Genomic DNA, 23,542 nt, shown 5'->3' with positions numbered 1-23,542 from the left:
AGTATGATTGCCTTCCTTAATCACTTATGATTACTGATAGTTAGTTTCCCTTAGTTCAATATTGTAATGTACTAATGGAACAATACATACAACAACACCAATAGTGAATGCAATAAAACGAATTTCATAAATATTTTTATTTAAATATCAGTAATTTTATCTTTAAAATTAATTTTACCAATCTTCCGATCAGTTTGTGCTACAAGTTTTAATGTATTCTTGTCATTATTTTTCAGACTACGGATGTAATAGCTTAAAATTACAAATTACAACTGTAACACGAAAATATGTATACGTAGCAAGTTAAGATACAAGTTCATTCTTTTGTATCAAACATCATTAAAAGCATTTACTTACTTACTTACTTACGCCTGTTAGTCTCGTGGAGAATCATCTATACTGTCATAATTCTATCAATTACTTCATAATAATTCATTAAAGGGAGTCATCTACCTTGTGTCATTTATTTTTATATTCATGTTATCTACTTGACTATTAAACTATATTGATGAGTCAGAGACACTCCTCCCGTTTGTTACAGATCCATAATTTGAATGGAATACATTGGTAATTCAGTTAGCTAAGAAAGTTAAATCATAGCTTTTAATACACGCATATATACAAAGCGAAATGCACGTAGCAACTTGGTATCGAATGTCTATGAATGAAAAACGATTCGTTAAGTTGTTAAGTATAATAACTATATATGAATATCATCTCAATGTATGCTACTTTGTATTACTCATATCAAATTATGAAGAAAAAAATTAATAGCATCGAAATACTATGATTTTTACCTACAATAGCAGTAAGTATCAGAAGGGAGTTTAGTGGAGATTTTAGTAATTTTATATGAGTGAGATCATGAGTCAATTGAAGCTAGACCACCATGGAAAACCTGGAAGCACTGGACAGCCGTTTCTTCTTATCGTGGGATTACTACTCAGCAGTGCGAATCCACGATCCCACCCCGCGAGATTCGAACCCAGGACCTATCAGTCTCGCGCGCGAGCAATTAACCGATAGACTACTGAGCCGGTATCCAACGGTGTTAATGTCTAACTTAAACCAATTCACGAAATTGAGCAACCATTCACCAATGTCTTCGGTGAGTTGATATCTCACAACAGACCTGGTTGAACTCCACTGGTTACTGCTTCTCACTAGAACTCCAGGAAATACCCCATGGAGCCAGTCACTAGTGAGCATATGATAAGGGGGTTGTTTGTGGAGATTTTTAGTAATTTGTATATAGTTGAAATCATGGGTCATGGTGGTCTAGCTTCAACTGACTCATAATCTCACTTATATAAAATAACAGTAAGTCACAAAAATATCCCTGTTGATACTAGAATTGCAGTGAACAACCTTATTCAGTATATACACTTTGAAATTAGATCAAATAAATATATAATCAAATTCAGATGAGTGAATACATTACACAGAAGGGAATCAAAATAGTTTAGGTTATCGTAAATGTAGGGTATAATCCAATAAGACGCAGTTCAGTGTAAGAAACAGAATGACATTGTTTGGATATGCTATTTGAAACATTTCAGTTCTTTAAACTTAATGTTAGAACAAGTTAATTTTACTTCTTCATTATATATTCCTTTTCAAATGTTCCAGTTTCAAGACGAAAGTCGACACAACGAGTAAATAGATACACACAACCACGATAAATAAAATGTCAAATCAAATGATTTTTGTAAAATTTACTTGAATATGTGAATATTCAGCAATATTATTATTAATATTAATTATATTATTATTATTATTATTATTATTATTGTCTTAACATTATACAATCAACAATGAGGGGAATGTATTTCATGAATTTTTTTTAAACGTCATTAAAGTATAATTAGAAATTTGTTAGTTTGTCACGTTCAACTATTGACATAAATAATTCCAAGAAAACTTAACTAGTACCATTATATTAATATGATCAAAACGTGATTAAAGAAGAATTTCCAGATGATATATTAAATAAAGCGAGTTAGTAGAAATAATGTTTATAATCACTTTAAGTTAATTATTTACTTTTAGTAGTTGAATTCATGAGACAATATATGCTAGAGCACGATTGAAAAGATGGAAGGACTGAACGGTTGTTTCATTCTAGTATGGGACAACAATCAGTATCAACGATCCAACATGCGAGACTCGAACTCAGGACATTCGGTCTCGCGCGCGAACTCGCGCGAACTTCTAGACCACTGGGCCGGCATCCAACGGTGCTAATGTCTAACTTTAATCGATCCATGATCTTGTAGAACTATCCATCCATTGACTGAGGTAGATACCTGTCTTTTCCCGACACTGATTGGAATCCACTGGTCACGGCTTCTCACTAGAACTCTATGAAATCATCTTGAAGCCAGTCGCTAGTGAGCACACAATGTTTATGATCAGAATGGGGGATTTGGTGGAGATTGTAGTAATTTTAAAGATGCATTCATGAGTCAATGTAAGCTAGGCCACATAACAAATAAATGAAGTTATAATATTTCTTAAATAAATCTGCCTATGGATCCCACTGAAATTTCATGATGAGGTCTCAGAAATTAATGTTGCCAAAAGTTGACAGCGGTTTAAGTTTGCCGACAAACCTGTAAATACTTTATTTTTCTATGCATTAAGGAACTTTGAGGTAAAAATATTCTTACTTCACTATTTTTCTCTACTGTTCAGGGCTCAAGTGTCAGAGCATGTAAAAAACCTAGAAGCTGTCTAAGAAGTTAGTAACAAGCATTTGAGTATAGCAACTATCCTACACCCGATTTCGATCATGGTTAATTTTGGTTAAGCCTTTTTATTAACTCAACGTACATTGTCATTTGGATAGTAACAATTCGCATATATCTTTCTACTTTTATGATCACTAGAGCATATGACAGACTCTAGCCAAAACGTTGATTGCTTAAATATCATTCGATGATTCATCCTCCTCCCCATGCGCTCAAATTCTACTATTAGCTCTTGCTTTGTCTTGCTGCGCCCTTATACAATTTGACTATAAATTTGCCTATGTATTTGCTTGCGCTTGCTCGCTGATACTTACTCATGTGCCTGTAGCTTTGTGGCCTGCGTCATTTGATAATAAACTGTAGTTGAAGCTTCTCTTTGCCTTCTGATTTTATGCACCGTTACGATTTATGATATAACGGTTATCGAGGTGAAAGATTAGCGAGGCATTGCACTACATGAGTACCAACACATGCCAAAATATTTGGGTGATGATATGGTTTCCCATACTTTATGGAATTCATCTCATCACAGCGAAAGGAAAAGAAGATATTGATTGTAAGTTGCGTTTATTTTTTGAATGATAACATTAAATAAAATCAATATTGGATGGAGATTTTTCCATACAATATATGCTATAAGATTTATGAGGTAGTAGGCTTCATTTTATTATCCGATCCCAGTAATAACTAATATGATATATTGACAGTACCCCAAGTTTCAAAAAAAAGTCATTACGATGTTCTAGATTTCCACTAACCTTAAACACTATTTAACAAAAATTATAAGTAGGGAATAACTTGGCTTAGAGGTTACACTTTAAACTTAATTGAATGAAACTTGTAAAAACTACAAAGTAGACAAAATTATTATTACTATATGCTCTATTTAAAAAAGGTAGAATTCATTGTGTTGTCAAAATCAAAATATAGTATTATATATGTAGATAAGCATATAACTTACGCATTTCCATTGTGAAACCATTTAATATTTGCTGGACTCAATGGTGGATTTGCTTTAACATTACATGTTAATTCAACTTCTTCACCTAAACGAATATCTTCATAACGTGATGGTTTAACTAAGGATACATGAACATCTGGATCCATCCCTTGAAAGAAAATAATCAAGTGATAATAATAACAATAATAATGTTTCATTTGGTAAATTTTATCAAACGATCTGAATGAGTAGCTAAAACATTCATATGCATAGAACATACATCAAAATTGTTCAGAGGAATTCAACGAGTATCTTAGTAATATATATGACGTGACTAATATTCGCTTATTATTACAACAAAAAGCAGAAAATCAACTGCATCCATAAAGTTCTATGTTTTCCTGTTCTTGTTGTTACGGTGACTAATAAATAGAACTATATGAAGATTGAATAGATATACTTCAGTGAATAATTCAGTTTATTATTTGCGTATTAATTCTTCAGTTGTTTTATTGTGTTGCCACCCATAATTGATAATTTTTTACACAGATATGTACCCAAAGTGTCCTAGATATGGAGTTAATAAGGCTTATTACATATTGTGTTGCGGCCTTGTAATTCATGATATAGTCGTTTGGGTATAAAATGGTTACTTAGGCCTAGCTATAGTCAAATTGGCGATCTAAGAACGTTGGTGTTTTTGTGGTTTAACGATGGCAGTTGCTACCTCACCTAGTATTTTATTCAAAGAAAGAATGTATTATATCAAGAGTTAGTCGAATGATCCAGTCATGTGCTGGTACTTATTTTCGATTTTGTTTACTGTAGACTGTCATCTGACACCATATTGCTTAAAAGAAAGAGTTACGAAGACCTGAATGTTAGTTTCATGTATATCCCGGATATCTAAAAAGTAGGTTTTCTTAATTTCAGTAAAAAGAACGATAAGACAAGTTTATGGATTTAAAAATATACCAATAGCAGATAATCGACTGCACCAAACTTCAACAGTGAGAAAGTTATAGCCTTTTGAACAAAAAAAATACATCCAGTTTTATGGGTAGTTAAAATTAGCATTCTTTTTTCATATTTATCTATCCAAGCCATTCAGAGAAGAAATGCGCATAAACTTTAAATCAGTCTTTTGACAATGAACAGAAGAGTTCCAAAATAGTACTATCACCAGTGTAATTTTACTAGACGATTAATCAATATCATTAAAGGTAGTAATAAAGTTTACAAGATACCTGATAATGTAACCGATTTACCAAACACAGGTTTATCTACTCGACTTTGAGCTACACTATTCACATGAGAGCTAGTAATATTAACCAGTTGCACAAACCAAAGTAGATGCTTTGGTGTTTGGAATTCTGATCCAATGATTGAAAGCCGAGCGCTTATATCACTAAGATATACCTGATAAATCCTAATAATAACCCTTGACAGATAAGATACTAAGATTTTCCACTATAAAGTAGACTACCACTTGATCAAATTCAGCTAAGAATAAAAACTACTACTACCCTTCTTTGTTCCCATTGATCATAATGAAACTTACAGTAAATGTTCACTTTTGCTTCTCTGCTAGCTGTCGTGAAAGTTGAGGAACGGTTCAACGCTTGACATTGATAGGTACCAGGATCTAACTCACGATCAGCATGTAAAATTTGTAAATTACTATCCACTTCAAGGTAACGTCGACCACTCTCTCTTTCCAATTGTAAACGTGTACCATTATGTAACCATGAGTAATAAATATCTTTTGATGGAGTTACAGCACATCTCAAACGCAATGGTTGTCCTTCTTCAACATCTTGATCATTTGGACTGACAGTAAAATAAAAACTATCACTGGATGCACCTAAAATGTGGAAAATATGAGGAAAAAAGTATGCTTACTGATCTTCCTCAGTTTTGATCAAAATTGGATAATATAAATGAACAATTGAGCACAATAAAATCAAATTAAGATAACTTGGAGTTTACTTGATGCAGTGTGAGTAAACTTTAAGTTGCAACCGACAGGTACAGGAACGTTTTACTGTTAGATGGTTTAAGGCAATCATCAGATAATACTAGATATAGGTTTCTTGCAAGTTGACGATCATTAGCAAGATATATCTGCAACCCTATGTGAATAGATGCTGCCTGTAAAATATGAATCTAGATAAACCAGTGTCACAGTAAAGTATGTTACCATTAAGCTAATTAGGTTGCACCCAGCTTGCATTAGGACTTTGATATTTACACTGATTAATCACAGAGTATTAATAAATGTTATGTTAATCTTTAGCGGATCCCTGTAAATTAAAAAAAATCATTTATTCACACAAATTCACCGATTGTACTTTATTACTCGATAGCATATCGAGTTCGTAGGATAGGTATCGAATTACTATGATGAAAACCCAATCCTCTAGTTAGATCATTTCATTATATCGATCAAAAAGAAGATTAAATCTTTGTTAGTCATTCAATTACATGTTAATCATTCCTTTATGAAATTATTTGTTTGGTCATTATTTAGAAGCCGTAATGAAGATAAAATTAAGTGAATAGAAACCCATTTTGTAGTTGATTTACTTAAAAACATTTATCCTACTTAATTTATTAAACATCAACCAGTAAGATATGACATGATATATAAACACATTTATACAATTCATATATACAAAACTCTTTTTTTCTTTGATGTTTTGATTTTGACTATTACCCTGAAGAAGTCCAGACAAGTTAGCTAGATGAAACATTGGAATTATTTAAATTTCAATCGCTGAGACTATTTCAAATATAATTTTCCACATATAATGACTTCTTTATACTTGGTACCCAATTTTGGTCAAGCTATTCGTCCGAACCTTGACGAATATTCGTACAAACTCTTCTTTTGTATTTTCATTGTTGAAACTATGAGTCAATTGAGGCTAGACCATCATGGAAAACCTGGAAACACTGGACGGCACTGTTCTATTGTCGGATTCCTCAGCAGTGCGCATCCACGATCGGTTAAGTGCTCTGGCACGAGACTGGTAGGTCCTAAGTTCGAATCTCGCGATGCGGGATCGTGGATGCGCACTGCGGAGGAGTCCCACAATGGGACAAAACGCCGTCCAGTGCTTCCAGGTTTTCCATGGTGATCTAGCTTCAATTGACTCATGGTTTCAACTATGAAAATACTGAAATCTCCACAAAAACCCCTTCTCTTTTTTTATTTTGTTTTACAAACCAAATTATTCGCATAATATTAAATGATGTAATAAGAAACATAGAAAATATTTAGATTTCAGTTCATTATGTAACATTTTTGTTAACGTGACAAAGCGATGCTATTGTGATTCTACCTACTTTGTATTATAAACAGGTAAATATAACATATTCTATATATTGTGACTAACTATATCGTCACTTTAAATTAAATCAATAATGTATATATCTATATACATGCAGGTATATAAACTGCCAAATCAACATAGCACGATCGATAGATAGACGAACAAACAAGTTAAAAATGTAGACATATATATATATATATATTCCAGTTAAAAGGAATAAGTCATGTTTTCTTTAGTTACTCTTTCAAAAAAAAACAACAACAACAACATAACAACAGAAGTCAATATTTTATATGCAAATGAATGTCACCCATGTTCATGTATTTAGACATTCTTTTTTAAAAATAATAATAAACCGTAAAGGTGGAAACACAATTAAGGAATGACCCATCATGTGACACATAAAAGTTTCTCAATTAACCAATCATTAATATAGAATAGATATATTCATGTATACAGGAAGCTAAATGATATCATTATTGTATAAATTGAATATTTTTTTTGTGGATAAATTATAAGCTAGTTTGTTTGTTTGTTTTCAATGTTCAACTTTCAATGATGTTTTTTTTTAAATTTTAGAAATCAATATGTTTTAATGCATTCTTTGAAAGAAAAGAAAACTAAGTATATACCAACGTGATATCTGAATGAGACTAAAATTGAATGACTTTATTATGGAAATAAAAAAAAATATACATACAAGTAGTCATTGATGCCTACATTCTATATAGTATCATCATATTACGTATATATATGAGAAACATTTCAATGAATTCTAAACAAAAGAAACACAATCCTAAAACTGCTTTCATTATGAAATAGTTAAGTGTGATGTTTTTTTGAACTATTGAGCTCAATATAAGAAACTTATAACAACTTGAATCCCGAAATCTCCTCTTTTTATAAGCAAAAATACATTAAAAAAAAGCGAAGTTCGATCTATCTGATATTACTGAGAGTATTTTACCTGGAAATCGAATGTTACAAAAGATAAACACAATACATGCATTTTCCAGACGTTTGCGTTTCATTTCAGTTCTTTCCTCATCGGTCTTCTGCCAAAATACATTCTATGTCTGACCCACACCATATACTACTTATATGGATATAAGTAGACCACACCACACTCGTCCCCCCTTTAAAGCATTCGTTCATGCGGTGGTTCTGCTCGCCATGCCACTATCTTCTTTCACTGCAGTCTGTGCCAAACTCTCCGTCAGAATGTCGAGTCTGCGGCGCGCTGACCTCCATAGCTCCGTCGACCTGCCGGGGCACCAACATCCGCATCCACCCGGCACCTGGGACGTTCAACACCCGTACTCCACCGGCCTGCTGAGCCATCTACATCCGATGTCCGCCCAGCAGCCGCACGTCCCACTGCTCCTCTCCGTCGACAGCACCCGCTACAGCCAACGCCGCCCCGCCAGAACACTCCACTCGGCGCCAACTCTCCACACCAGACTGCCCCAACTAGCACCTCAACTCCAGACCCGCAGCGGCGTCCGCAGAACAGCACCCTTCCTCCTCCTGGTTGGCAGCGACACCAAATGTAGTGAACAAAACACTAGTTGGGGACAATCGAATGTATTTAAGCAAAGATTACAGACTATCTCAATAAATTCTGATTACCAAACAATGAACAGTCAATTTGCAAATTAACAACCAATTGTTTCAATCTTCACTGTTTCTTCTCTTATTCCATTGCTCATGCATTTTCCAGACGTTTGCGTTTCATTTCAGTTCTTTCCTCATCGGTCTTCTGCCAAAATACATTCTATGTCTGACCCACACCATATACTACTTATATGGATATAAGTAGACCACACCACAGAACTATTGAGCTCAATATAAGAAACTTATAACAACTTGAATCCCGAAATCTCCTCTTTTTATAAGCAAAAATACATTTAAAAAAAGCGAAGTTCGATCTATCTGATATTACTGAGAGTATTTTACCTGGAAATCGAATGTTACAAAAGATAAACACAATACTTTACAGACCATTAAGTTGAAAATGTAAACTATAGATGTCAATTAAAGGGGCCTAAAATGTAAGGCGATTGTTGTAAGGCTTGAAAGCTATTCATATAGTTCTTGTTGGGGTCTTAGGTTGCATACTGCTCAGGATCATCATTGTCAGAGGAAACATCTATTCAGTATGTTCTGGCTTCTTATAGCTGTCTAAGGTTAGTCTGTGATATTAATCATACAATTCGTTAGTGTATCACATATCTGTCGCTTATTTGCTATGTAGCAAACGTGATTCAGCATGGGAATCACTGAAACGATAATCTTGTTATTACTCGAGATGATTTTACTTACTTTCAACCAACTCAAGTATTTTATTGAAATTCAATTACTTCATTTGGTTAGCTATGCAAACTAGTACGGATGTGTTAACAATCTTGCGATTAGACAAATTTTAGAAATACCATGTAGATGAAAACTACGCGCTATTCTGATATCCAAAGACACTACTACTATGTAAATTTATTACAAAATTATCCTTGTTAAGAAAACATTAAAGACGATTCCTTGTAAAACATTTTTCAAGACACAATTGTTTTTTTAGCTGTGAAATTGTATGAATAGTAAGTTAACACATTTACTGTGGTATAGAATAATGAGACATCTTAAGTCATCGATGGCTTGTTTAAAATGTTTAAGAGTTAATAAGAAGTTTTGTGAAAATCAGGGGTGATGAGAAAAAACTAGGGTAAAATTAATCAATATGTATGCAAAATACGAGAGTTAGTCGCCTACTTAATGTATACATTATTAATTCGTAATATCAACTTCTTATATAGTGAGAAAATGAAAAAGGTTTTGAACTATGGATATGTCGAGTTTGAACATATAGTTCGAGCTTTAGATAATGAATTCATAAGGTTATAATTGTACACATCTTTCGTATCAGTTCTGAGTTTGAGCCAATTCATGCTATTACGCAAATAATTTTAAAGGACTATTAAGATGGTGAAGTGTTCAAGAATTCAGCTTTTGATTCATTTAAATGCTTGTTTTTGATATTAAGCGGAGTACTGTCTAAGGATGTGATTAGAAAAACTATGCCTTATAAACTCTATATAATCAGCTCTACAATGGCAAGTAAACTGATTGATCGGTATTGAGATGACCTAATGGATTATTTTATACTTTAAATATTCACTAATAAGTTACTGGCTATATAAGACAATTCGAAGCTCCTTAGATTGAAAGATATTATTGAGAAATTTCAAAAATTAATTTCTCAGTATATTTGTTGTATTATTTTTATAAACGTAGGATACCTTGTTATAACGCTTGGGTTTCTTGTTACAACAGTCCTTTCACTTTTTAATTGTATGTGGGACGTTAATTTACCATAGACGAATATCTACACTTGATTTCCTCCCAATGTCTATTCTACAGGACTTCAAAACAACTCAGATCAAGAACATGAGATTAGCCTGACTAGAACGTCAATATATTTCCACACCAAAATCCGACACAATCCAACAACAAGGAACAGTCAATCCATAATAATCAGGATAGGGGAATATATAACACATATAACACCCGTCACACTATCTACATCTCTGACTCAGCAAAACAACCAATCATTATCATTCTCGCCCACACATCAATTATTTTCCTTAAATCTAGTGGTCATAAACAAAGTCTCTCTTAATACTTTGGGGTTTTTAAACATTTGGGTACACCATAAATGAAACTAGAATTTATCTCAAGTATCTAAAACACGCTAAATAATATTATGAAATTTAGTGGAAAAGAAATATTGATTACAAACTTCGAAAGGCATAGAGTAGACATATTAAAGAAAACTCATACGGCTCCGGATGTGTTTAGTGCTTAAAATACAATGTAAGTTAAATAGGAGTCAATAGATAACTTGAAAAAAACTATTATTACATCAGCTTTATGTCTTGTGTCAAAAAAATTTGTAGGGATACAACTAAAAACAACCTTGATCTATCCAACAACTTAACTATAAAGAGAAATGTTAAGATAAAGTCACCTGATAGAAGTAGTCTAACGAATACAAATTTACACCTAGACAACCTTTTTCTCAGTTTTTAAAACTCGATATCAGTTGGTTAGAAATAGTTTTCCAAAACCAAAAAAGAAAACGTAACTACATTTCCCTTGAGTGTTGTTTAGTTAAAACATGCTTTAAACATTATGGTATGTATGACCCTATTAGCTATTTCATTGATTAACTGCAGGAATCTTTCGAACTGTCTAATTAATTTATGTAACTATCATTGTATAAAAAAAACATTTAACAAGCTAAATGAAACTTGACTGTTATTAATTTTATTATCAAATTTGAAATTTCAAAATTAATGATTGATTGATAGATGGGTAACTAGTTGCGAAAGAAATATTTCACTAATGAATGTTTTTTACAGTGTTTAGGCACTTATTTACTTACTTACGCCTGTTACTCCTCGTGGAGGAGCATAGGCCGCACACCAGCATTCTTCATCCAACCCTGTCCTGGGCAATCCTTTCCAGTTCTTTTCAGTTAACATTCATCATTTTCATATCTGCTTCTATTTGCCGGTGTAATGTGTTCTTTGGCCTTCCTATTTACCTCTTCCCTTCCGGATTCCAAGTTAGGGATTACAGTATTTAAGTCACTTGTAAGAATGACCTCATATATTAGATTGACTACTAACTTTTATGCATTTAAACAAGTTCTAATTTATCAAGTGAATAAGCTAGTTTCATTATTATTATTGTTAATACTATTATTGTTTTAGCTACAGTAACTAGATTACATGAAACCTGATCAATATCACATAAACAATGAGATTGATTATTACAGTCATCTAATACTTCCTTACCATGTATATAATTTCAGAAAAGATAATTGAATTTTGATAAATTGAATAGTTGCTTTAATAATAAAAAATGAGTAGCAAATGGTATGCCTTCCATTTATTTAAACAACAACATAATTTAATTGATTTCACAATATAACACATACATGAAAACATTATTTTTCAAGATATTTTAGATGTTTACATGACTAGTCGATAAAATTTGTACCAAATAATTTTAAGATGGTGATAAATAGTATTAGAATACACTAGGAAGAAACGGTCGTCCAGTGCTTCCAGGTTTTCCATCGTGGTCTAGCTTCAATTGACTCATGATTTCAACTATATAAAATTACTATAATCTCCACAAAACCCCCTTCTAAAATATAAAATTACTCATATTTTTCTATCCACGTTGATAAGATTAAAGTGAGACTAAATTATATTTGGGATAGTGGTTAAGATTGAAATTTAGTATCAATTCTTTATTCTAATTAGGACTAGTCAGATGCATGTACTTGAATCGAAATGTTAGTGTTCACATTGAGACTTGTACTCAGTAACTGTTGATCTAAATACCAAAGTTTTAACCAACTTGTTCAATGAAAATGATTTCTAATTACTATTTGTAGACATTTGTGTTTTCACGTTTTCTGGTATTTAAGGACTGCTTATTTCAATCCCTGTGTTGTTGGATATGATCAATCCAACCTTACATATCGATAACAAGAAGATTGAAAGCGTTACAATGAATAGTAAAGCTGGAAGTATGTCAAACTTTCAATATCACACTTTCAGGCATATGCATTGTGTGAATTCCAATGAAAGTACAATAAAATTCAGTTGGATAAACAGAAACAGAAAATGCATAATATCTTATATCAAGAACTACCGATTTAGTACGTAGACGAATAATTCCTAACCATACTCATTTGTTTTAACACCAGAAACTCTAGACTTATAAACAAATTAATTATTACAGTTGATATCTCAGTTAAGAAAATATTTCTGGTTACGTCTATTTTATGAACATGGTTTTATGAGTTAGAATTAACTACAACAGTTAATAGTTTTCCATATGCTACTTACTACTTTTTGAGAAACAATTATCAGCTCTTACTACAATAATTACAAACTTCAATAGGATCAATAAGATAAGTCGTAGGCGACCTGTTACCAGAGACTTTACTTCAATTGATACATAATTAATGAGATTATCTCTTCTTCATTCTTTTATTTGTTAAGTTCCTCCAAATTTTTCATTCACCAATATTCCATCTGTTCATTTCAAATTACAATTATTACCACTATAAGTCAACAACATATTTCACCTGTCAAATAACGGTAGTTTAGATGCTACGTCCATAACTAAATTAGCTATTTGTTTAACCGTTTAGGAGGAAATTTTTTCGGTAGAACATTCGTAATTCCATCTTTTTCAGTGAATCATCTCAACTGACTCATTTACTTCAGCATTAATTTAAAACCTTTCGAATTTTAGCATATTTGGTATGAAGTTACCAGTCCCACCCTATTTGGGGCTCGTTAGCTGTACGTATCTGTGTCCCAGTGTTGATGTTTGCATTCAAATTCGGAACCAATACCTTATGCTTTTAACGCCTAACGCGTTATCCATTCAGTAGCTAAGTCTTAAATAGGATGAAACGTGTGTCCTGAACATTGCTACTAATTACATACCAAATGTACCAAACCATTTTACAACGCAATTTCAAAACAATCTGCCCAGGATCTGGATATTGCAACAGTTTCCAAGTGCAGTCCTATATATCAACAATAAGGATTTAAGAGCTTTAACTAAAGTTTTGAGTTTATTTGAGTTTCTCATTTTTTGCAAAATTTACTCGAATTTCAATAAGAATCAGTAACCATTTTGTATTCCTGTGTTCAATAGATAAACTAATCCTGAAGACAGGAAAACAAGTGTGTTCCATTTACGATAAAAATGCTGTAAGTAATGTGTGATAAATAAATATATCATCTGCCGGTTTAATTTTTAAAATGTAAATCTACAGCAGAATTCATGGACTAACCGACTCAAATACTTTAAATTGACATAAGCTTTATATGGTACACTCTAAAATTTGTGACTAATTTTTTTCTTTTCTAGCCGTTATTCATCATATATGGTTATCTCGTGATATGGAGGTTCGACTTTAATAATTAAGATATCTGATCCTATCATAACCGTACTAATTAGATACCCCTTTTATTTCAGTCAACGATTACTGTGTATCAAGAGTTTTATTGTACACTCGTAGTCCAGTTGTAATCCTGTGTCACAAAAATATGTGAATTTAACAACATAACGGTTGGGTAGTTCGTCTAATTATTACCTACGATCATTAAAAGCAACGCTACTTGTATTCAAAACCTTTTGATCAGTAAATAAGTTGTATAAGCCAAGAAATGATGGAAATGTCAATGGTTAGAAAAAAACATTTAGTTTTGTATGGTTCGGTAAAAAGAAGGCAAATCTTAGTAGATTAACTTCTTTCCATATCAACATTCCGATGTTTGATTTGTCTGGTTTTTTTAAAAAGACTTTACATGAATATGTAGATATCGATCACTAGTCAACCGACAGGCCGGTTGTAACATTTAGTTATTTATTTATTCAGTTGTCTATTGTCTCGTCATTTCTAAATCTTTGTTATTTCGCTTTTCAAAATCCCATAAATTAAAAATCGCTCGTGAATACTTACGCATTTTTAGTGTACTGTGTGTGGCCAACACTGTGGTACACACATATATTAATATACTTAAGGGATATAACTTACATATGTAGAATATACCCCCAGAATATAACTCGTCTGGCGACATGAGTAAATAAGATCTAGAAGAGAGAAAAACTCACAAACAAATCTATTATTTTTCATTCCTTTCAAGTTATTAGATATGAATGGGAAGACAACAGTGGATAAGCCTATATATGTGTACTACAATTTATCTCAAATTTTTATCGATTGACCTACCCCAAGTAAACACGCATCTATTCATGTATAAGCACAAATTCAAGCAAACTGTTTTACCAGTTAATGTTCAATGACACTAATCAAAATTTTATGTTGGTTCTCTGTTTTTATAATTATAATAAATATCTGGCTTGGTTATGCGTAGTTGCATGTACGCTTATAGATGTATTTAGGCTAATAATCAGTTTAGTATAATATAAATCTATCTTCTAACATAAACTCTAAAGAGCTTAATGCATTGACAAAAAGGCATAAAACTTTGTTACTGAAAAATGAACACGATTGAATTAATGAAATTGTGTAAGATAGTATTGAATTTATTAATAAATTTTGTGATTACTGTTTTAATAAACACGCTTGTAACGGCCGGATGTCATTGTTGATGTTGACCTTTAAAATTACTTATTAGTAAATGATATACATAAACGATCGAATTTAGGACATTTATATTTTCAGAAGGGGGTTTTGTGGAGATTTGAATGGTGAGACATTAAAAGCGTAGGATACTGGCTCAGTGGTCTACAGGTCAAGCGCGAGACCGATAGGTCCTGGGTTAGAATCTCGCGTGGCGGGGTCGTGGATACACACTGCTGAGGAGTCACACACTAGGACGAAACGGCCGTCCAGTAGTTCCAGGTTTTCTATGGTGTTCTAGCTTCAATTGACTCATGAATCCACTTTAACATTCACATTTGTTATTTCTTGATATTATTCATCAATTGTCGACTATTCACATCTGCAGATCCAAAAGTTGGATGAATTTTTATGATAAATGCTTGATTAGTATGTTATTTTTCAGCCTTAAACATACAGTTTGACTTTTCAAGCGAAAATATATGTTGTGATATAGAAAAAGGTTACTTTTTTCACTACTTTAAATCTATTCCGTTGATGTATAATATGAATAAAGAGTAATTACAATAAATAAATAGTCTTAAATAAATCTTAATACAGTAAATTTATTGACTTAATTGGGAAAACATTTCATCTATATAGTGAATTAGAATAAAATTAAATTGATTTAAAATTTGTAGAAATAGATGGCTATAAAATGTAAATGTTTTTGAATAGATTTGCTTCTATTTTAATTGGTACTATTTTTTATTTCACTTTTCTGATCTCTAATAAAAACATTAACATTATCAAATGTGGCTTGTTCGGCATATGATAATAAAAAATTAATCTTTTTCTATTCAATGTTTATTATCAATTAATATTATAGACCAATGGTAGTACGTCCAATGTGAGTGTGTGCTCCTAATACATGATCTGAACTTAACAATGCCCTGGTACGGTTGAGAGTTGGGAGGGCCGGCCCTCTCGAAATGCTCTCACACGGCTACGCGTATAGAGCCTCTGTCAGGGAAGTCTCACTCACAGCCTTCTAGTGTTGTATACAAAATTGAGAGGACGAAAAGCGAATATCCGGCGCTTTACTCGGGCCGGTGGACACGGTGAGTTCACCTAGGCAAGTTGGAAAACCCTAATTCCAAACCAGTGTTGCACAAGGGCTCCAGGATCCTGAGAGAACAAATGGTGTATGAACCAATTGTTGGTCACCGGCTATCATGGGACTGCATCTCCTTACGATGCTCAACTGCCTTCCGGGTCAGGTCTTTAGGTTAAAGGCTCGAGATATGGCCCTCTAAGAAAACCACCTCCTTCAGTCTGGACACCCAGCAGTACCATAGCTCTCACACAATTAAAATGAAATGACACTTTTTGGTGTGGTGAATATATATCTGGTGCCCATTTGTACCAATATTTATCCGAATAATAAATAAGACTTGTAGGATTTTATATGAATTAACATAAAAGTGTTCTTTCTACTCTTCTATTCAACAGAACAGTAGTCAGATAATACTTTTGAGTAAAGTCAACAAATATATAACATGTCATTTGTAAAAGAAGAGAAAAAAATAATTTACAAAAAGTAACAGTTTTATATTATCAGTAGATTAATATTGTAGTCCATATTGAAGGCTGATTTTTATACTGATCATAACATATATATATCATTAAATTGAAAAGCTATTTTTGAATATTATCAAGTTGAAGGTAAAGAGATATGTTAATATCTAATCATATCAATGATATATATCACCTTATGATTTAAGAAAAACTTCATTACAAGTTGGTTTGGAATTTTATTAATTCAATTATGATGAATGGTGCTAATTTTATCTAATAGAAACTTATCAGTCAGTCAGTCAGCTACAACGTAGGACCAGGCACATATATTCATCGGTCCAAGTTGCCATAAACTCATTAGCACAACAATATGAACACCGAATTCATAGAAGCAGTTCATTTAATGGTGGTAATTTATATAAGAAAGATTGTATATAAGGATATAGTACTGGAAGAAAGACAGATATGAAGCAATTTTAATCTCAAGGTTTAAGGGAAGATAAAGAGTGTATACACCTACGCTATTATGATCAATTCTGAGCCATGTTACTCAGAGTCTCCAACCATTAGTTAAGATAGTCACGCGGACCCCAACCAGGTAGTCTGCATCTGCCAACATGGCTCAGACCAGAAAAATAGTAACTGAAGCACTGAAGCCACGTTTTGTTTTGGCCGCCCCCAACTTTCTTCCAACCATCCCCATATCGTCTTCGCCATAGGTGACGTAGGTTGGCAAAAGCCAAACGAGCTTTTCGAGTCCGTGCTGAGATTTCGTCAGACACCAACCCATTAGGGCTGATCAGATAGAATCTTGTAGAGAGTAAGATTAAATATGTGTGATATAAAAAGAAGTCCTCAAGATAATAATCTGTCAAATAGTTGCCTTCTAATGAATTTAATTAATTTCCTATATTTCAAAAATATTTTGAAAAAACCGAGTTCGAAGAAAACTATTAGTGATCTTTTAAAAATGCATTTGTTTTCAGTAAATATACTAAGTACCATCTCTTATATGCGTATAAAGGTGTACGAAATTAGTAATAAGTAGTAACAAGTGAACAAATGTGCAGATTATAGCGAAGTATGAAATGGGATGGGGGTCAAAGAGTGTGGGAAAGAAAAAGGGCAACCAAGTAAGTACATTAAAAAGCAAATGATGGAATACAAAGGTAATAATAATAGTTATTGTTTATTAACTAAACTAACAATCCTATCATACATAAGAGAAAAAAAGGGTGATCTTTCTCATTTGAATTACTTATACAAGTAAAGTGAAAAAGATTGTGCACAATGGGATATATATGTTGACGAAGACAAATAAAAAAATATGAATAGGTACGCACATACACACTGAGACAAAAAAGTAACGACAAAGCCTTGCGCAACAGATGTTGGTTAAAGTGTGTTAATTAATAAACAGAAGCAGACTATATTTTTTCGTAAAAAGAAAAGTAACAAAGAAACGAGAACAATAGTAGGACAGTAAAACGTGTGTTACGTATTTCATTTTTAATTAATGAGAGAATAGTGTTGAATATACAGCAAGAATAGACACAATAAACCAAAACCCAACATGGTTATATAGATATGTATATCGCTTATTCGTCTTGTGCACAAGTGGACAGTGCTATTCTTTTAGTCTGATGATTGCCTATACTATCAACAAGGTTAACAATATTGTTTTTATAGAGAATAAGAAAATGTCAACTTCACGCAATCCCGTACTTCCATACGATTGCACACACACATACATACATACATCAAAATATAGACACAGGCAGTGGATGAATTCATTGTATGTATTACGGACAAATAGAATATATCTGTTTATCTTATTTTACAACAGAAATCAAACAAATATAACAACGAGTATATGTTCTACTTTAACATTTGGGGGTTAAATTTAGGACGAAAAGTGGTTTTATATTTATTTATAAACAATTTCTTACTTTTTTGAAAAAAAACCCAGATTATCTCATCATATCTTGTCGCTCCACCTGTCCTATACACATACGTAAATGAAGCAGCAACAATAATGTCGAGTAATGCTTCAATAACATGTCCGACAAACTTTATACGTGTAGAAAAATCGGGGGAATCAATGTAAAAACAAAGAAAATAACGAAATACATGTAAGATGAACAATAATATCTCACATACACGCGCTCATATATAAGCACACATACTTAGATGATTCTATTTCTCAATTTTTACCAACAATCTCCTAATTTTGCTTGATTATTTCTAGTCATAGTAAGTAGTTCTTTGTGTATTTTTTTCTCTAGAAAAAACTCATTACATTACCTTTCCTCTATGTTTTTGGTTAAAAACTAGACCATGGATAAGACTCTCCTTTTATGACGTGTAAATGTTGTAACAAAAAGTTGTATAACAATTTGTATTCTCTTTGTTTAACTTTCAGTCTAGTTCCTTTGATTGTATATACTTTATCGTTACTATTGTTGTTTGGGTGGAAAGATGTAGAACAAATGAATTAAAGATAGAAAACAGGTAAGCCATTTTCGTTTGTGTAGGTAGCAATAATGTTTTTTTTTTTAATAAACAAAATTAAAAACAACACAGTTAAATGGAATGCACATGTTTACACAACTAAACACAATTGTTATTATTAATCATAGTCATATTATCGGTGAAATTATCCCACAGGGGAAATATATTTCAATTGTATGTATAAGCACACACACACAGATAGACACATTTCATGTCTTTGGGAAAGTTGTTTATAATCATTATAAATGTTATACTTATATTAGAGGTGTGTAATCAAATAGAAATATGACTAGTGAAATTAATTCTATCATCAATTTTATTCATTGTAAACATGAAATCAAATGAAAAGGATAATGAATATTTACACTATCCATTAGAGTTCAGTTTTGTAATTATATTGACTTAGAAATAATAATTAAGTTGTTAACTGTTATTGACAAAGAATAAATAGATTGTAGGTAGGTTGGTTGATTGAATGTAGTCAAGGGGTGAAGAGATCATTATCACTGTTTTAATAATTTTCTTTTTAAGAATTTCAATTCAGCACTAAGAAATGAAACGTGACTATTAAGTAGGTAGGTCTATTTCATACTATGAGCTTAGTTAAGATTTATCTATCGTGGTAATGAACAAACTGAAAGATATTAACTATGAGATATAATACATACAAAACTATTAATATCAGTTTCGAGGTATATGTAATGTAAGCAAATAATTCACACAGACAGTATCAATCACCGATATGTATAAAATCTAAGCTTGTTCAACAAGTGTAAAAGAAAAACACTCTGATTCCAGTTTTGTATAGATCTATTAGGATACGTTTACGTAACTCGTATAAAATAGATTACATCACGATACATAGTTTAATACAATTGTTCTTTGTATATAAAAGAACCTTCAGTTTTTAGACCATACATAGTACACTTATAACTAATTCCATACAAAAAAGATTAATTATTTTATTAGTTTGTTTAATTGATAGAAGAAAATGTATTCCTTATTCATTTCAGAAAAAGAAGAACTGTATGAAGTAAGTGACCGGTTATTTATTGTACACTGTATCTTATTGTTTATCTAACTTTGTAACTATATTCGAACTATTAAAGAATAACTACTGAACACGTAAAATACAAATTGTTTATTTTCTACTACTTAAAAACTACGTAGATAGACTAAAAAACAATATATAAGAATAAAAATATTTTATTAAGATGATTATATTGTAAAATTTCATTTGATATATTGTTATACTTGTACCACTTACATTGTTCATATCTTTACTATCAAATGAATGATCACTTTAAAAACTTGATAAGATACGTGTATATGAAGTGTTACATACAATACTTACTAACCATTTAAGTAATTAAAGTCCCAAATCAATGATTTCTATAACTTGAAGTGTACTCACTTCCTATCAACTAATACTTGTAAACATTTTGCATAATGAAAAATGGATAGTGACTAGCAGTGGAATCAAGGACGCGCGTTTCGTCCTAATTGAGACTCGTCAGCTGGGTGTACCTACATCTCAGAGTTGATATTCACTCTGCAACTCGAACTCAGTACCTTTCGCTTTTAACGCCATAGCGTTACCCACCTAGCTACTGAGTTCTGATAGCCACTTGCTTGTGCAATGGGGTGAAGTTTAAATTCACTTGGTATTGTTTGTTTGAATCTTCCCATTGATGTGGCTGTCAGAACTCAATAGCTAGGTGGGTAACGCGATGGCGTTTGACGTGAAAGTTACTGAGTCCGAGTCCCAGAGTGTACATCAACTCTGAGATGCAGGTACACCCAGCTGACGAGTCTCAAATAGGACGAAACCTGTGTCCTGCATTCCACTGCTAGCCACTATCCATCTTTGCTAATAATGCATTTGAACTAAGGCTATATCGAGACAATACGCACAGTATGCACATATGCTAATAAGAGACTGACCAGTTGCAGTCCTAAACATCAATGAGAAGATTCAAACAAACAATACCAAGTGATTTTTCCATAATGTTTGATCGTTCATTATGTAAGACCTTTTTGATATATTTTGAATGAATACAAAATATCAGTATGAAACCGAATAGTGACAAGATGAAAAACAAGAATTTTAATCGAGACATTTTTTGAAATTGTATTGACTGCGACATACAGATCATGTTTAAGCATTCATTATAAAGCAGTAAGCAATGGACAGTTATTTCATTCAAGTATGGGACTGCTGAGTAATGTGCATGCACGAACCCATTAGGGATTGTAACTCAGGCCCTTCAGGCCTCGTAGAAAACACTTCAGTTTAGTTGTTTGTTTATTTTAGTGATTTTTCAAAATAAATATACACCATATTTATATTCTACGAATATTACTAATTCTTTTTTGACAGTTTACTAATTGTGAAACAAGTATCAGAAGATCTAGATACCCATGTTTGGCATAGTTATCACCGTATGTACTTGAGAATCAGGTTAAAAGTGGCAACAGTAGACATATAAGACATACATAGATTCACTTCTCTTGGTTGGTGGAAAGGTGTTCCTAAAATATAACTTAAATAATCGATAACTTAGATGTGAATTTATCAAGTGAATCAGTTGAATAAACACTAACATGCTAAGAGAGATCTTATTTTTTTTATTCATAAGATGACAGCTATAATAACCATCCCTGTATTAGCATGGACATCCCAGCATTCAAATACCTTATTTTCTGTATTTTTTGAAAATGTACATTTTCAAATGCAAGCTAATACCTACAACGCATGGTTAACAGTTCTATTGTCCTGATATAAAATAGGATGGAGATAGGAATGGCTTCAATTTTGCACCAGATGTTAGGACTTGAAAACTAGAGCCAATGGATTACAGCTATGTACTCGTTTTCGCTGTTCGAAATTCTATCTGCAGATATGACGGCCGAATAACTATCATATTTTATGAATATTCAGATTCACCCAAATGCCACCACAATTATCATTATGATCACTGTAACTCGGTGACTATGCGCATAGTCTAAGAGATTTAGTGAAGCAGTGCCGATAGGACCGTAATAAATAGAATCTGTAAAAATAATTCGATATCTGCGGTATGAAAGCGAGATGGATGAATCAATTAGCTACAGCTTCACAAGAAATATAACATGAGCAACAGTATGAAATCGTTTTATTTTTAAATTAGTAAATATACTACTAAACAAACAACTATGAGTAACTTCATTCAGTATTGTTTGTTTGAATCTTCCCACCGATTTGTTAGGACTGCAACTGGTCAGTCTCTAATTGGCATAAGTGCATACTGTGCGTATTGCCTCGATATAGCCTCAACTCACAAGCATGGTAAGCAGAGATGGATAGTGGCTAGCAGTGGAATCCAGGACGCGCGTGAGTAACGTTTGTTCCAAGATAAGTATATACTGTAGCACTACATTAATCCTGTAATATCATGGAAATGTAATACCATTTACTTACCAGATTTATTGATTAGATTCAAGAACTTAATTAAGAATGTGATCAAATAGCACACAAACAATTTACAGTTCTTATTCGAAATTAACATGATCGATTTTATCATACACTTTAATACTGTTATCCGTGTTTATATGCTATGCATTAGCTTGACTCAGCATTAAGTATGTTTTATTCATATAAACTAATTTCAAAATATTGTATGACATTAAAATTGTTTCGGAATAAATCCAAAATAAATTTTGTAATCCAGTGAGAATATTAAAGTTACTCTTTTACAGAATGTAAATTCTCATATTGTAATTAGTACATTTAACAATGACGGCATAAAATAATCCAAAGTGTAATGTATACTCGATAGCCCATAATATGATTGTTACTATCTGTTGTACAATGTTTGACCACGTTTTAAAAAGTCAATTTAACTACAGTTAACTAAGACCAGTAACTTGTATATTTCATACTCTGAGCTAATTGGTTAATACAAAACGTGAATTCCATTGGTCAATTTAGATGCATTGAAATTTTGTCTAATGAATACTATTGGTTCAATTAACATCCTATGGCGTTCCCAGCATTTTGAATCATAGATTGATAAGTAGAGCTTAGTTAAATCACACAGTAGTATTGAGATAAACTGAAGAGTCTAACAACTAAGCAGGCAAACGCATAAGTAATAAAGATAATTTATGAATAATTTGTAGGAAATTTCTTCTAAATTTGAATAGTTTCACAGCAGTTGAGCTCCGAGTTTATGTAAGACATTAAGAAGGAAAATTATGTTTCTAAAAGCTTATAAACTAAACTATTTACCCAATG

General features: G+C 32.3%; 1 protein-coding gene across 1 annotated transcript in view; it reads right to left on the bottom strand.

Annotated features, from left to right (window-relative positions):
* The window catches only part of Smp_173380 (tyrosine kinase), a gene marked incomplete at both ends in the record, with an annotated part of 72,367 nt that extends 49,538 nt beyond the window's left edge, over positions 1 to 22,829 (bottom strand). Inside the window, 3 exons of the mRNA XM_018793964.1 lie at positions 3,712 to 3,859; positions 5,252 to 5,554; positions 22,727 to 22,829. Of these exons, the coding sequence (XP_018648424.1) occupies positions 3,712 to 3,859; positions 5,252 to 5,554; positions 22,727 to 22,829 (554 nt within the window). The remainder of the gene's footprint in view (positions 1 to 3,711; positions 3,860 to 5,251; positions 5,555 to 22,726) is intronic.
* Between the last annotated feature and the right edge of the window lie 713 nt (positions 22,830 to 23,542).

The sequence above is a fragment of the Schistosoma mansoni genome, chromosome 1 (assembly GCF_000237925.1).
Source record: "Schistosoma mansoni strain Puerto Rico chromosome 1, complete genome".
Taxonomy (NCBI): Eukaryota; Metazoa; Platyhelminthes; class Trematoda; order Strigeidida; family Schistosomatidae; genus Schistosoma; species Schistosoma mansoni.
Note: the sequence above shows the minus strand (reverse complement) of the source record. Positions and strands in the feature narration are given on the sequence as shown.